General features: G+C 33.6%; 1 protein-coding gene across 3 annotated transcripts in view; it reads right to left on the bottom strand.

The window, feature by feature from the left end:
- CSMD3 (CUB and Sushi multiple domains 3) overlaps nucleotides 1-15,062 on the bottom strand; it is a 1,231,016-nt gene that overhangs the window by 1,064,891 nt on the left and 151,063 nt on the right. For all 3 annotated transcript variants that reach the window (XM_066379371.1, XM_066379370.1, XM_066379369.1), the window contains exon 3: nucleotides 4,861-4,973. In XM_066379371.1, the coding sequence (XP_066235468.1) occupies nucleotides 4,861-4,973 (113 nt within the window). The remainder of the gene's footprint in view (nucleotides 1-4,860; nucleotides 4,974-15,062) is intronic.

Raw genomic sequence — 15,062 nt, forward strand, 5'->3', positions numbered from 1 at the left:
GCCTGGTCAAGGCACATATGGGAGTTGATGCTTCCAGCTCCTCCCCCCCTTCTCTCTCTCTCTGTCTCTCCTCTCTCTCTCTCTCTCTCTGTCTCTGTCTCTGTCTCTCCCTCTCCTCTCTAAAATGAATAAATTAAAAAAATGATATTTAACAGTAACAGTGTTATTATCCAAATTTTTATATTTCTGAAATAAAATGTGAAGTGATTTGACAGCATATGTGCTTAAGGTGCACCTTTTGTCACTATAATTTCTTAATTACTTAGTCACATACATCAAGCATTATTATGACATAAAAATACCTTAGCTTTGAAGTGATTTTCAATACTATATTCTTATTTTTATTTTTTATTATTATTTTTTATTTATTCATTTTAGACAGGAGAGGGAGAGACAGAGAGAGAGGAGAGACAGAGAGAGAGAAGGAGGGAGGAGCTGGAAGCATCAACTCCCATATGTGCCTTGACCAGGCAAGCCCAGGGTTTCGAACCGGCAATCTCAGCATTTCAAGGTCAACGCTTTATCCACTGCGCCACCACAGGTCAGGCTATATGCTTATTTTTATATCTGTTTTGGATAATTGAATTGGCTCACTGAAATATGCTTAAATTATTCATTATGATTTCCAAACATTAAAGTAACCGCTGTCTATAATATATATATACTAATATTAATAAATACATTTAACAAGTATATAATCTACTTTATATGTGGATTGTATTACTTTGTTTTCACAATAAATGAATATAAAAATGGTAAGATATTCCATGGTATAGAACTATATCCTCTCTCACCTATAAGACTGGTTATGTATTTTTGATAGTAAAATGTCAAAGAACTCCATTATACAAAATAACTTAGTGGCACTAGGATGTATTTTAAATTCTGTTTAGCAGATCTAGAAAGATATAAGACCATTTCTCACTATGTTCTTCATAGAACACTGTTCTTACCAGTTAGTTATATCCTGGCCAAATTTGGAAAAATAGTTATAGGACTATTTAACTTAGTATACATTAGGGTTTCTTATTATTTTTGTTTCACAGAATAGTAATATACTCACTTGTTTTTTAATGACATTAACAAACATGTAACCAAAGTTCTGTGAAACACACTTTGGAAAATAGTGACAAGATATTAAAGTATATGGTACACAATAATGAGGATAAATAAAGATTTATGTAGCCAGATATTAATGCAGTAAATTTCCCACAAAAATTAACAATTTACAGCTTTGACTTCAAAATGTTTAGAAGAAAATTGTTTTCAATAAATGGTTAAGAGTTCTTAAACTTGATCAAAATTTTAAAACAGGAACATCACCCTGCAAAGTTTTAAAGTAAATGGGCTAAACTAGGATATTATAAGCTTGTAAAGTTTGTGAAGATCACAGGCTGTCTTACTTTATCAATTATTTATTTACATTGGATTTGAAATTGGAATTATAGTGCATATTTTCAAAGGCTTTACTCCAGAATGTGACTCAAGATATGGAATTAGGGACAAAAAATTTACATTTTAACACATTCTCCAGATGATTCTGGGGCATGTGGTCTGGTGTTGATAGTTTGAGAAACCCACAAATATACAAATGTCACTAATAAAATGAATTCTCATAAATTCTAATTGATATGGACAAAGTCCTAGGAAAGATTTTTTTTTAAAAAAATGGAAATAATAAATAATTATCTAGAGGGAGATGAAATGAAAATTAATGAGATTCAAACAAAAGACCATCATGAAAAAAAAAATAGCATGCAAGGATATATGTAGAAAAATGTCCAGTTTAGAGTATTTAACTTTTACTGCAGTATGGGTAAGGTACAGAATTGTAGTTGAGGTCTTTGTAGATAATAACTTGGGTCCAAAATGTGGGGGGTGGGGGATGGAGGATGAAGGACAGGCTTTGAAATTTCAAACTAAGTTTTCTGGACTTCACAATAGACCAGTTGGCGTGGTTAATTAACTCATGTTTGTAGATACTTCTTCTTCTAAAGTGTTACATACTGTTGTACCTGGTATGGTGGAACAAATGAAGCCCACCCAACCAAAAAAACAAAAAAACAAAAACAAAAAACCAACTCTGGAATCTGTGACTATATCATACTACATGGCAAAAAGGATTTTGTAGATAATTAAGTTTAAGAAAATCAATATAGAGATAATAGCCTTGATTATTCAGGTGGGCCCAGTGAAATCACATAGACCCTTACAAGCCAAAAAATGCCTCCAGCTGGAGTCAGATATTTAGGGGAGAAGATCGTAGAAAGATGTATCACAAGAGGAAGGCAGAGATTCCAAGTCTGAGAGAGAATCCAGCTGCTGGTTCTCACATGTAGGGCCAAAGAAGAGAGAGGCCTCAAAGAGCTATAAGCAGTATGTTCTTTCTCGTCTCCCGATAAGAGCCCAACCAGATGACATTTTTATTTCAGCTTTTTGAGACCCTGAGCAGAGATACCAGCAGAGGTCAAGCAGGACTTTTTATCTGTAGGATATGAGATAATGTATTTGTTGTTTTAAGCTACTAAATTTGTGGTCATTTGTTAGGGTAGCAATATAAGTCTAATATACATGGTAAAGGATTCCCATTACAAATAAATGCCTAAAGATTTCTACAGCATGATAGCCACTCCCTGAATATTACCTGGACACCTAGTACCTTAGATTTTAAGCTGGGGATATCAACATGTACATGTAAATGTCCTGAAGATAGATGAGTCCATTTCACTGATGCAAAAAAGGGAAGCAGGAATTTAATTTTGCATATACAGAAAAAACAGGGAGCTTTGAAAATATTTTTTGAATATTTTATAAAACTTGACAATCTAGGAAACAGAGCAACATCATAATTCATCTTCCAAATTAGTATGCTTTCAGTATACTTAGTACTTACTAAAATAATAAACTAACCCAAAATATCTTCATACATTGATGCACAGAGGCAGGTTTTCTCTTAAGGAGCCTTTAATTGAAAATTATTGTATTACTAACTCCTTCAATGTTGCCAAAACTGCATTACTTAAAATAAAACCTTCTCTCTGGTTTTCTTTGTGCCCCTCCCCTCCCCCCTCTCCCTTTGTCTCCTCCCCTCCCTCCCCCGCCCCCCGTAACCACCACATTCTTGTCTGTGTTTCTTAGTCTCGTTTTTATGTCCCACCTATGTATGGAATCATGCAGTTCTTAGTTTTTTCTGATTTACTTATTTCACTCCGTATAATGTTATCAAGCTCCATCCATGTTGTTATAAATGATCCGATGTCATCATTTCTTATGGCTGAGTAGTATTCCATAGTGTCACATGGATGTACCACATCTTTATCCAGTCATCTACTTAAGGACTTTTTGGTAGATAGAAGGTGACAGAAGACAATTTGGCTTGGGTGATGGGTATGCAACATAATTAAATGTCAAAATAACCTGGAGATGTTTTCTCTGAATATATGTACCCTGATTTATTAATGTCACCCCATTAAAATTAATAATAAAAAATTAAAAAATAAAATCTTTGTGTTTTAAACTATAAATTAAGTTGCCAATAAAAAAATTCAACTGTTGTGAAAACACCTTTAAAATAATAATTACTATTATCACAATGGAGGAAAGTTGGAATGTGTCCTCCCGTACTAGACAAAAGACAGTCTACAGTATTCAACACTGCTGCAATATAATATTATTTCAGATGTGAAAAAGAGAGAACATTTTCATTCAACTGTTTGCTAGAGGGTATTTTTATTTTCTAGTACTAGATGAAATGTTTAGTTTAAAACTTGCCAGACATGCAAACTGTTAACCTTTATACTAAGAAATTCTATTTTATATGTGATTGTTTTCTAGTACAGTTTTAAACTATCATATTTCAAATTATCATGTGCCATAGAAAGTAACCACCCCGACAACTATGTTTGTGTATCTCTATGACAATATTAGGTCTGCTGTGATATAGCCCTCGGGAAGCAGGCTGACATCTGAGCTATTTCTATGGGTAAGGTAATGGCTGTTACCTAAATTAGTTGAAAATTTTATTGTCAAATCACAAAAGAAATGACAAGTCCATGACCTCTATCTGAAAGCCTCAGAATAGATTATTTCTACCATTAGAAATAATGTTTTTTTCACATTTTATAAAGAAAAAACATACAGATTCTATACATTTTTAACACTCTCAACAAATCCTGGGGTACCTCCCCATTATCAAACAATAGCTGTAGTGAACAGATGAATTCCCACACGATGTGGGATAAATAAATGTTGTAAATGGCCTCCAACCAGATCATGTCTGGTTTCAATGCCAAATGAATTTGTACCAAAGTTCCAGATAAAACCCTTCAGTATCAAAAGCTCTTTAGTTTTCCTCGTTGTTGTTGAGGGATATTGATCTGTGGCCTTGAAAGGCCAGCTTTCCATGGAAGTTAACTTGTGTCTCAGTGGATTTTTTCTTTTGACTCTTGCTGGCCGAGAAGACAGACTATTAGTTTTCTGGCAGAGAAGCGAAGCACAGAGGAGAGCAGGGTGGAGGCCGAGATGCCAGAATCTCTCATCAGGCCTACTTTCCGATTACTCTCACATTTTGCTGCCTTCTGTTAATCTCTAACCTTATAGTGATTTTAGGGTCTCATCGCCTAAAATTTAAGGGAAAGACTTTTCTATGTGGAGGCATGCTGCTCTGACCCATTAAAGCTCATTAATTCTAGCATTTTATTATATATTAATGATTAATAACAATGTGAATCCCGGGACAGGATTTGAGATAACAGGATCAACTGTCTCTTTATGGCCATTGTTTCTTCCATTTCCACCCTGGAGAAGTTCGATTTGACGACATTTGACTGTGTAGTGGTCCTTATGTATATCATCACTTACCTTCATAATATACTTTAAACCCATGAGCACTAACTGCAAAATCACTGGTCAAACGTAGTGAGAACACAGATTTGGTACTTGTCACTGGCGGTGGCAAGTGGAATCCTGTTAACCTAAAAACATAGAAAAATTAATTGTCAGAGTCATAGACATTTTACCAAACAAAGTTCAAAACCATTCCAGTAATTTTATCATATCCCCAAGCTTTGTATAAGAATGGGCATACATATAAATATATATGTAGAAATTTATGACATGTTGACTAGAACTCACTCATCAAAATCAATTACTGTAAATATATAAACACATTAATTTATTATTTATTTATGTATGCATATGGATTACTATATATCTATCATATTTAACATATATAGGAAATATTAATTCAAAGTTTTGTAAATGAACTGTGAGAGTATGTGCTTATGCATATTTTATGGTGCTGATTTAACAACTTAACATTTACAATCTGTCAAATAAATTATTTTTCTGATAGTTAAAAATATAGACCCTGGCCAGTTGGCTCAGTGGTAGAGTGTCAACCTGGCATGAGGAAGTCCTGGGATTGATTCCTGGTCAGGGCACACAGGAGAAGCAACCATCTGCCTCTCCTTTCTCCCCCTCCCCTTTCTCTCTCTCTTCCCCTCCACAGCCATAGCTGGATTGATTCAAGTGTGATGGCCCTCGGTGTGAGGATGGGTTGTAGAGCTTCTGCCTCAGGCACTAAAAATAGCTGAGTTGAAAACATGACCCTAGACTGGCAGAGTATCGACCCCACATTGGGTTACCGGGTGGATCCTGGTAGGGGTGCATGCAGGAGTTTATCTCTTTATCTCCCCTTCTCTCACTTAAAAAATATATATGTATGCATATATATATGATTACAGCCTTTATATAAAAGGTAATTTACAATTGACACTTTCTGTATCAGAAAAGAAAAATTAAAAAGATACACATTCATGGAATATAATTTTCTAAAACTAATGATGAGACATAACTTTTTATTTATGAATTGTACCTGTTTTTCTTCTTTTAATTACTATGTAAAAATTGTTTGCAATGCAATTATTTTTTTGCTATATCTTTTACCAACATTATATGTGTAGAATTAATCTATACTAAATTACTATATATTTTTATTTCTGAATGGTAGTACTTCTCAACTTTGGCTTAGATCTGCTTATATTCCAACATTACTGAAAACCCCAAAAAGATTTTATGGATTTACTACATATAAGTTGAAGCTGAGAAAACTTTAAAACATGCATTTATTATTTCATTTCATTTTAAAATAACTAACCACAATTAGTTAATTTTGTACACAAAATCTCAGGCTTTGTTAGTGACAACAAATTCTGTCAGTTGTTTTTCTTGAAAGAACAAGTCAGGTTCATTTATTTAGGAAACATATACCAAATACTCAAGTGCATTTAATCATAATTTATGTATTAGTCATTTCTTCAGGTGAATAATTTGTTCTGTGAATAAAGTGGTTAGTTCAGCTGACAGCTCAATCATATAACTCTTTCTTTAGACAACCATCATATTTTGGCAGGGACAAGAAGGATTTTTTACACTCTTTTCATTTTGTCACACAGGTAATTAAAAACAAGGGTACTAGATGGCAAATATTTAATAAAATCAATTTATAGCTTCAGCAGGAACATTCTTAGGTACAATTGAATTGTTTTTTTTTTCTTTTGCGCTGTAGGTATGCAGTAGTAAAGATTTCAGTGACTAGTATTAGAATAGTTTGAGGTCACTCATTGAGATTCTTTAATGCACTCACATTTTTACCCAGTTACTTTGTAACATGAAAGCAATGTCAGCACACTGAAAGAGGTGAATCATGTCTCAATATTATTATGGAAATAGTTTTGACCTAGTGAACTCCCTGAAAATGTCTCAAGACCTTCAAAGATCCATGGATCACATTCTGAGAACCACTGTTGTATGGAAACCCATTTTAATAGATATACCACACTTCATTTATTCATTCTACTGTTGATAAACATTTATGTTGTTTCGAATTTGTTCACTGTGTTGTCATCAACATCTTTACAAAAGTTTACTGGTACACACTTAATGTACCAGTCTTTCTAGAGAATAAAAGCATTTAAAGCTTTAAATTTTCTTCCTTTTGCTGCATAAATTATATCCCACAAGAGAACTATTCCAACTGTGATTTCCTCTTTGGCCCATGGTTTAGAGCTGTATCTCCTAAATAATGAGCATATGAGCTGCTTTAGTTATATTTTGTTACCAATGCATAACTTGTTCACATTACAGTCAGGTAACATTTTCTGTATGAATGTAATCCTTGAAATTTATTGAGATTTGCCTTATGGGTCAGATATTGCAAATTTTTTATTACGTGCCTAGTGTTCTTATACAGAATATGCATATTATTTACCTATTTCTAATCCAAATTACCGCAAAGTTAAATAACACTCATTGTTTTCTTGCAGTTATGCAGGGCTAGCCAGAGCGTAACTCATCTGGTTCTCTGCTTAGACTCTCACGAAGGTGAAATCAAGGTGTCACCTGGGCTACATTGCTTTCAGGAACTGTGAAACTATGTCTGTTTCTATTTCCAAGTTCATAAAGCCATTGCCAAATTCAGTTCCAAGCAGTTATAGCACTAATGCTCCTAATTCCTTGTTGGCTATTTGCTTGGGGTTATTCTCAGTGAGGTTTCCTCGGCTTTTAGAGGTCACTTGCATTCCCTGCTTTGTGGCCTGTCTTCCTTCATCTTCAGAGTCAGCAAGGGCAGTCTTGTTCTTCAAGCCTCTCTGGTCCCCCTTCTACCTCTTCTCTGGGTTGGTTATTTCTTCTGCCTCTTCTGTCTTCAGCTCAGGAAAATTCTTTGCGTCTAAATTCTCATGTAATTAGATTGTGTTCACTTGATAATTCAGGTACCTCCCTATTAAATGTCTGTAATATCAATTCCATTTGCAAAGTTCCTTTTTGCTATGTGAAATACCATACTTACAGGTTCTGAGAGAATGATTCTCTGAGTAAATATGTAAATTATCCTGGGATTATTGCTCTGCATTAAAAAAAAAAAAGAATAACTAGATCTATCATATTTCTGATAGTGCTACCAAAGGGCTCTTTAAACATACACATACACACATATATATATATATTATATATATTATATATAATTAATATATGTACTAGGAAAATGATGTATCTGTGTGTAGGTAGAAGAGGTTTATGGAAAAATAAACGGTGACTGAAGGAAAGTTGATTTGGGGTGGTGAACTCACGGTGCAATAGATAGATGATGTATTACAGCATGCACACTTGAAATCTGTATAATTTTATTAACCAATGTCACCCCAATAACTCAATCTTTAAAAAGGGCTAGAGCATATTACTGCTTATAATGAGATTGAGGGAAACAGACATGAGGAGTGATAAAACACAGAGGAGAGCAGCTTTATTTAACAGTAAAAGCGATAACATCAAAATCTCAGAATTTGGTGTTAAATAAGAGAAATCATGTGGAATGATCTGGTATGTTTTCTGGAACCTAAAGAAATAGCCACTAAAAGTTACTTTGATTAGCTCAAATCCACTGCCCCTTTATCTAAATCTGGCATGCTGTGCCTAAAATTAATCATTTTATAACCCTAGCATTTCACAGTGATTTATCATGACTTACACTAAGATATCTGAGTATGAATTATCTTACAATTTTACTTTGGTTATACAGTTCTTTAAAACAATGCAGGTGATATACAGAGAATTCTCTGCTGAAACAAACTATTAATTTCAAAGCGAATGAGAAAACCGCAGGAACAAGTTGATATTAAAAGTAATGACTGTTCTGGGAGAATAAATCATGCATACCCTATTGATATCTGGGTACACGAAGCACAGCAAATAATTCATGGTTATGTCAAGATGGCAGTAATTGTACTATTAAAGGAAAAGATGACTGTGGCAATATTTGAATAATTATATCATTTGCTGAGAGTAAATGATCTGAAGCTTCTATCAAATACAAAATTCCCGAAGAAGGCATCATGTGTGAGATAGGCAAATTCACAATATTAGGACCATATGCTATGTATAGCTCTAGAAACGGAAATCAAATAGATGCTGATATACCTATTGATAGGGATAGGGATTAGGATATACATGGATGTGGCTATGAACATAATAAACATATAGATAAATAGATAGCAACCAGCATTCATTTTCACTCTTTTCAATTCTTTCCACTGTATTGAAGTGGCTTGAAATATTAGAACTACACTCGCCACAATATCTCTCATTGCCGGTGGTGTTCTCTGTTAGATTTGTGAAGAACATACTTCCATAATATTTGGAATCTGATTGAAGCATCAGGCATCATGATGTCTTGGCAGGTAAGTACATGCAGTATGCAGTAAAGGGGAGGTTTTCCCTCAGTTTACCAGAATTCTTGTTTAAACAATTGTTTTGGTGCTGCAAACATTTGAGCTCATCATTGGTGTTTTCCTACAATTTCTAAAAATTCCTTATTTCCTGAAAGTTAGTGTAGGTTATCCCTAACACTCATGGCCCAGCCTTATATTCAGAATATTTATAATTAAATCTTTTTTTGCTGTAAGCATATCAGTTTCTTTTTCTTTTCTGTTGGAACCCCAAAGGAAAACAAATGTTAAGTAACCTCTACTTAATAAAAAAAAAAAAAAAAAAAAAAAAACCAGCTTGAAAATATCTTCAACTAGAGTCAGTCCATCTACATAAAACTTATTATTTCCAGTGATGTTGGAATTTCATCTTAAAGCTCAATATTTTAACCGGGAACCATACAACATTTTATTAGAATTTTTCTTCAACCTTTGAATTTCTTCTCTGTCTGCTGCAAATACTGCCTTTGCATTCTGATCCACTTTCTAAATTCACTGATTAATTTATCTTCAAGACTATAAATGATCATAATTTCAAAGGTAGCCCAGTTGAATCACTGAGAAAACTTGACATAACAAAAAGTTATGTTGGACAATTAATTTCAGACATTTAAATCTATTTAACTGTGTCCCCAGCTTGCATAAACACCTGCAATTATTAATGAAGATATTATTTCCAAACTTTGAAATTTTTAAGGAGCTCTTGAAATTAGTGACTACGAGCCTGAAATCTACTATTGGAAAAAGTACATTCCACTGCTTATCATCAATTTGATATTAGTTAAGGTACTATATCCAAATAAAATGAGTTTAATACAAAGAATTATCTCATGAGAATTAAACGGGATATTGCTTATAAAAATGTAACACAGCCTGACCAGGCGTTGGTGCAGTGGATAGAGCGTCAGACTGGGATACGGAGGACCCAGGTTCGAGACCCCAAGTTCACCAGCTTGACCACAGGCTCATTGGGTTTGAGCAAAAGCTCACCAGCTTGGACCCAAGGTCGCTGGCTCAAGCAAGGGGTTACTTGGTCTGCTGAAGGCTAGTGGTCAACGCACATATGAGAAAGCAATCAATGAACAGCTAAGGCGATGCAATGTGCAACAAAAAACTAATGATTGATGCTTCTCATCTCTCCGTTCCTGTCTGTCTGTCCCTGTCTATCCCTCTCTCTGACTCTCTCTCTGTCTCTGTAAAAAACAAAAACAAAACAAAACAAAAAAACCTAAAAAAAATGTAACATAGTGCCAAGTATATGCTGAATATTATTTTTACCATAATTTGATAATGAACCTACCCAGAGCTCACCTAATTAGCAGAAACACATTAAGTGATAACTCAGGTTAATTATTACCTGGAGGAAATTGCAATGTTGCCATTTACTACTTTGTGGCATTAGACAGGTTACTTCCCTTCCATTCTGTTTTCTGTCAAAATGTCAAACCTACCCTGTACATTCTTGTCATTTTTAAGTATATTAATACAAACATGTCACTTGGAAAATGACATTTAGAAAGCTTTATTTGTTACTAACGATATCCACTCTTGATGACAAAGGTAAGAATTAGAAACTTCTTTCACATACCTATCAGCAATTTTTTCCTGTAGCATCCAATCATTGATACTTATATAAACCTGGATTATTTCACAAGTGTAATCCTTCAAATATATGTTATTTTTCTCTTCTACATTGTTTTTTTTTCTTTCCTCCAATTTATCATTCCTAGAACTTTTGATTATTTTGGAATTAAATTAGAAAAGTCTGATTACATACTGTTTGCTTTAGGTAAATTTAAGGCAAAACTATGTCCAAGAATGAGATTAGAGCATTATTACAACCTCAATCATTAATGAAGCTTCTCAATTATGAAGAGAAGGAAGAGAGGGATGGAGAGTGGGAGAAAAACAGGGAGGAAGAGACAAAATGATGAAGAAACCAGATGAGAACACGTGTCTTTAGGAACTAACAATTTCTGACTGAGTGAACTGATGCTTCCCACATCACAAAATCCGGACACCATTTTTGGTACATTTCAGATGTCTAACAGACCATGTATAGATACTTTATCATACAAATTTTATTATATTTTGTAATAAGTAATCTACATTCAGTAAGATAAAATTAACTGTATAAATATATACTTTGCATTTTTCTATACTGACAATTGTTTGAGTCATTTATACAATGCACATCAATTAGAATATAATTCAAAATTAATAGCTCTTTTTATTTCCCAGAAAGGCAATTTTCAAGATCTCTCAATTTAGGAAAATGCAAAATAAATATAATATTATTTATTTATGTAATTAAAACATGTGCATATTAGAGTGGATTTTTGTTTATTTTTTCCAGGTATTACTATAGTTTGCTTAAAAAATGTCCACGCATACATTCATTGCATGTGTGTGTGTGTTGTGTATTCTTTGTGACATGTTGCAGTGATGAAGCCAAATTATAACTGAATCAATCTAAAATATTAAAAACAAGGTTTTGAGATTTTCTGCTATTCTCAGTTTCAAGGATTTAGATAAGTGAAAGGTGTTAAGAAGTAGTATGACATGGTAGATAAAATAGAACAGTGCAATTGCAGAGTCTTAAATATAGCTTTATGCTGGCAATGATGGAAAATATTATAATAAAGATACTACAAATTTAACTTAGATATGCTAAAATTTAGAGACATAGTGACCTTTTCAAAATAGTTTTGGTTCTGTTTAAGTCAAGTTTTTAATTTCAAAGCTATCAGATAGGAGCAACTGAGATTGTAACCACTCCCACAAGCTATTCATAACCATTCATTCTACCCACATGTCCAACACCCCTTTCTCATAAATTTTTACAATTGTACTTTAAGATTATTATTTCTTTATATAAAATACATACAACTGGTGAATGACACAGCATCTTGAAAATGTTTACTCATGATACAGACCTATACATACTTATGATGCATAGCACCTTGTAAACAAACCTTCTTTAGTCATTTTAAGTTAGATAAAATTATACTCTTTCTTCATTGGAATACATTATGGAGAAAAATTAATATGAGAATGCAATGACATAGAACATATATACTGTCATTTCTCTACTTAATTAATTAGAATTTTGGACATGACTTATGAACTAATTTAGTGTTATCAAGTGATAATTTTTAATGTCTAGTGCAAAATCATTCAGTCCAATAATCATAATTTAGATATAAACATTTTAAGTTGGACTAGTTCAAATTAAATTATAAATCACCTCTTATATTACTATGAAATGTTTTACTATATATAGAGCTTTTTAAAAATCATTTTTTACATTGTCAAGATAAAACTGTAAAAAATTTTTATTTAATAACACTGAAGATAATTAAACTCAATAAATATTAGCAAACATAAATAATGGTATAAATATTTTGTTTTTATTTTAGACATAATGTTTTTGTATATCTTTTTTTTCCTTTTTTTCTTTTTTTTTTTTTTTTTGTATTTCTCTGAAGCTGGAAACGGGGAGAGACAGTCAGACAGATTCCTGCATGCGCCCTACCGGGATCCACCCGGCACGCCCACCAGGGGGCGACGCTCTGCCCACCAGAGGGCGATGCTCTGCCCTCCGGGGCATCGCTCTGTCGCGACCAGAGCCACTCTAGCCTGGGGTAGAGGCCAAGGAGCCATCCCCAGCGCCCGGGCCATCTTTGCTCCAATGGAGCCTCGGCTGCAGGAGGGGAAGAGAGAGACAGAGAGGAAGGAGAGGGGGAGGGGTGGAGAAGCAGATGGGCGCTTCTCCTGTGTGCCCTGGCCGGGAATTGAACCCAGGACTTCTGCATGCCAGGCCGACGCTCTACCACTGAGCCAACCGGCTAGGGCCTTGTATATCTTGATGTTCTACTTTCAGTATCCTAGGAATTCTTGAGTGATATCTACTAACATCAAAAATACCAATTAATGATATTTGAGTATACTAACAAATATACATAATTTAGTTCTAATAAATAAAAATATGATTTGAAATAGCAATAGATGTTGCACCATGTTTCTTGTTTACCTGTTTTAAACATACTACTGTGGTATGTGTACTTTTTTCCATTATCAATAAATTAATATTATGACATTAAAATGGAAGTAATTAGAATAAAGTAAAATCAGAATATTTTAATCATTTAACATTTCCTTCACAACAATGATAGCAGAACTCATTGGGACAATTAAAGTACATTTATGCTTAACAGTGTATTTCAGGACAGCATTTAAGCAGTTGCTTTAAAAATTAATAAAGAGCTTATGTGAGAAGATAAGCTAATGTAATTAGGAATACTACATGGGAGACATAAGATATATTGAATTCTTTCTATAATACTAACAATCACCATATATCTACATTTTCTTCTAACTTGGGACTGCTTTCAAAGCACCTGGCTAACAATTACACTAGGAAAACAGAAAATACTACCCAAGAATGTTCTGTAACCCAAGATATTTGTTTCCAATTTAACAGCCACCTATGTATTAGCTACTATAAAGCATAACAAATCTGAGTCATTGTCTTTATCCAAAGTGGTATATAATCATCTCTAAAATATGCATCAAGGGAGTAAATTTTATTTGAAATAAGTATGTGTTCTAATATAAAAAATCTAAAGGAAGTAAGAAATATCAATAGACAATAGACAAATGCCACTGACAACGTCCTAGTGAAAATTTAAAAAAAGAAAAAAAAAGGAGTATATCTTTATTATTCAAGGTTCTTTTAATATATGTTATAGAATTATTTAGCATAATAAAACAATATTATTTTTTAAATCGATATCTGTTTAGGATTAGAAATCAGAATTCCTTTATCATATTTCATCACTGTTAATATGTCTTATTTGAATACATAATGCTTATCTTACAATTGGATTTTAAATAATATTATAATATAAATATCATTTCTTTTTTTGAGAAAATCTATATCATTGTGGACTTTGGGCAAAATTTTGATAGACTATCATAGGAATCATAGAAGTATTTTATTTTTTATATAGAGCGAAGAGAAGAGAAGCAAATATATAAGCTATTGGGTTCCTGAGATAGATGACCCTAACAAGTATAGTATTCAATAACCATGTATATAAAACAAGTACATAAAATAATTTATAGTCAGAATATTTCCATAGTCTTCTATGAAGTATGAGAAATGATTTGAGAAAGAATTAAATGTTTTTATCACTATATTAAAAAGTATAGATATAAAAGAAACATATTCATCACCTAGATACTAGTGGATATATTTAGAAACAATATACAGTGAAGATAAGCTTTCTATAAATATAAATTGGGCCCTGGCTGGTTGGCTCAGGGGTAGAGCGTTGGCCCAGTGTGTGGAAGTCTCAGGTTGGATTTTCAGTCAGGACACACAGGAGAAGCTACCATTTGCTTCTATACCCCTCCCCCTTCTCTCCTTCTCTCTTTCTCTCTCTCTCATTTCCACTCTTGCAGCCATGACTCAAATGGTTCGAGCAATTTGGCTCTTAGCCCCTGATGCTACCTAAGGTTCCATGGCCTCACCTCAGGCACTGAAATAGCTCAGTTGCTGAGCAACAGAGCAGTAGTACCAGATGGACAGAGCATTGCCCTGTAGGAGGCTTGCCTGGTGGATCCTGGTTGCACACACATGGGAGTCTGTCTCTGCCTTCCTGCAACCCACCTTTCACTTAATAATAAAAAAAAAAATGTAAATTCAACAATATGGATAACCATAACCAAATATTTTCATTAGTTTTAGAGGGGGCAGAAAAAGGAATGGATTTAATTTACACATTAAGATATTTT

This window comes from Saccopteryx leptura, chromosome 3 (genome assembly GCF_036850995.1).
Source record: "Saccopteryx leptura isolate mSacLep1 chromosome 3, mSacLep1_pri_phased_curated, whole genome shotgun sequence".
NCBI lineage: Eukaryota > Metazoa > Chordata > Mammalia > Chiroptera > Emballonuridae > Saccopteryx > Saccopteryx leptura.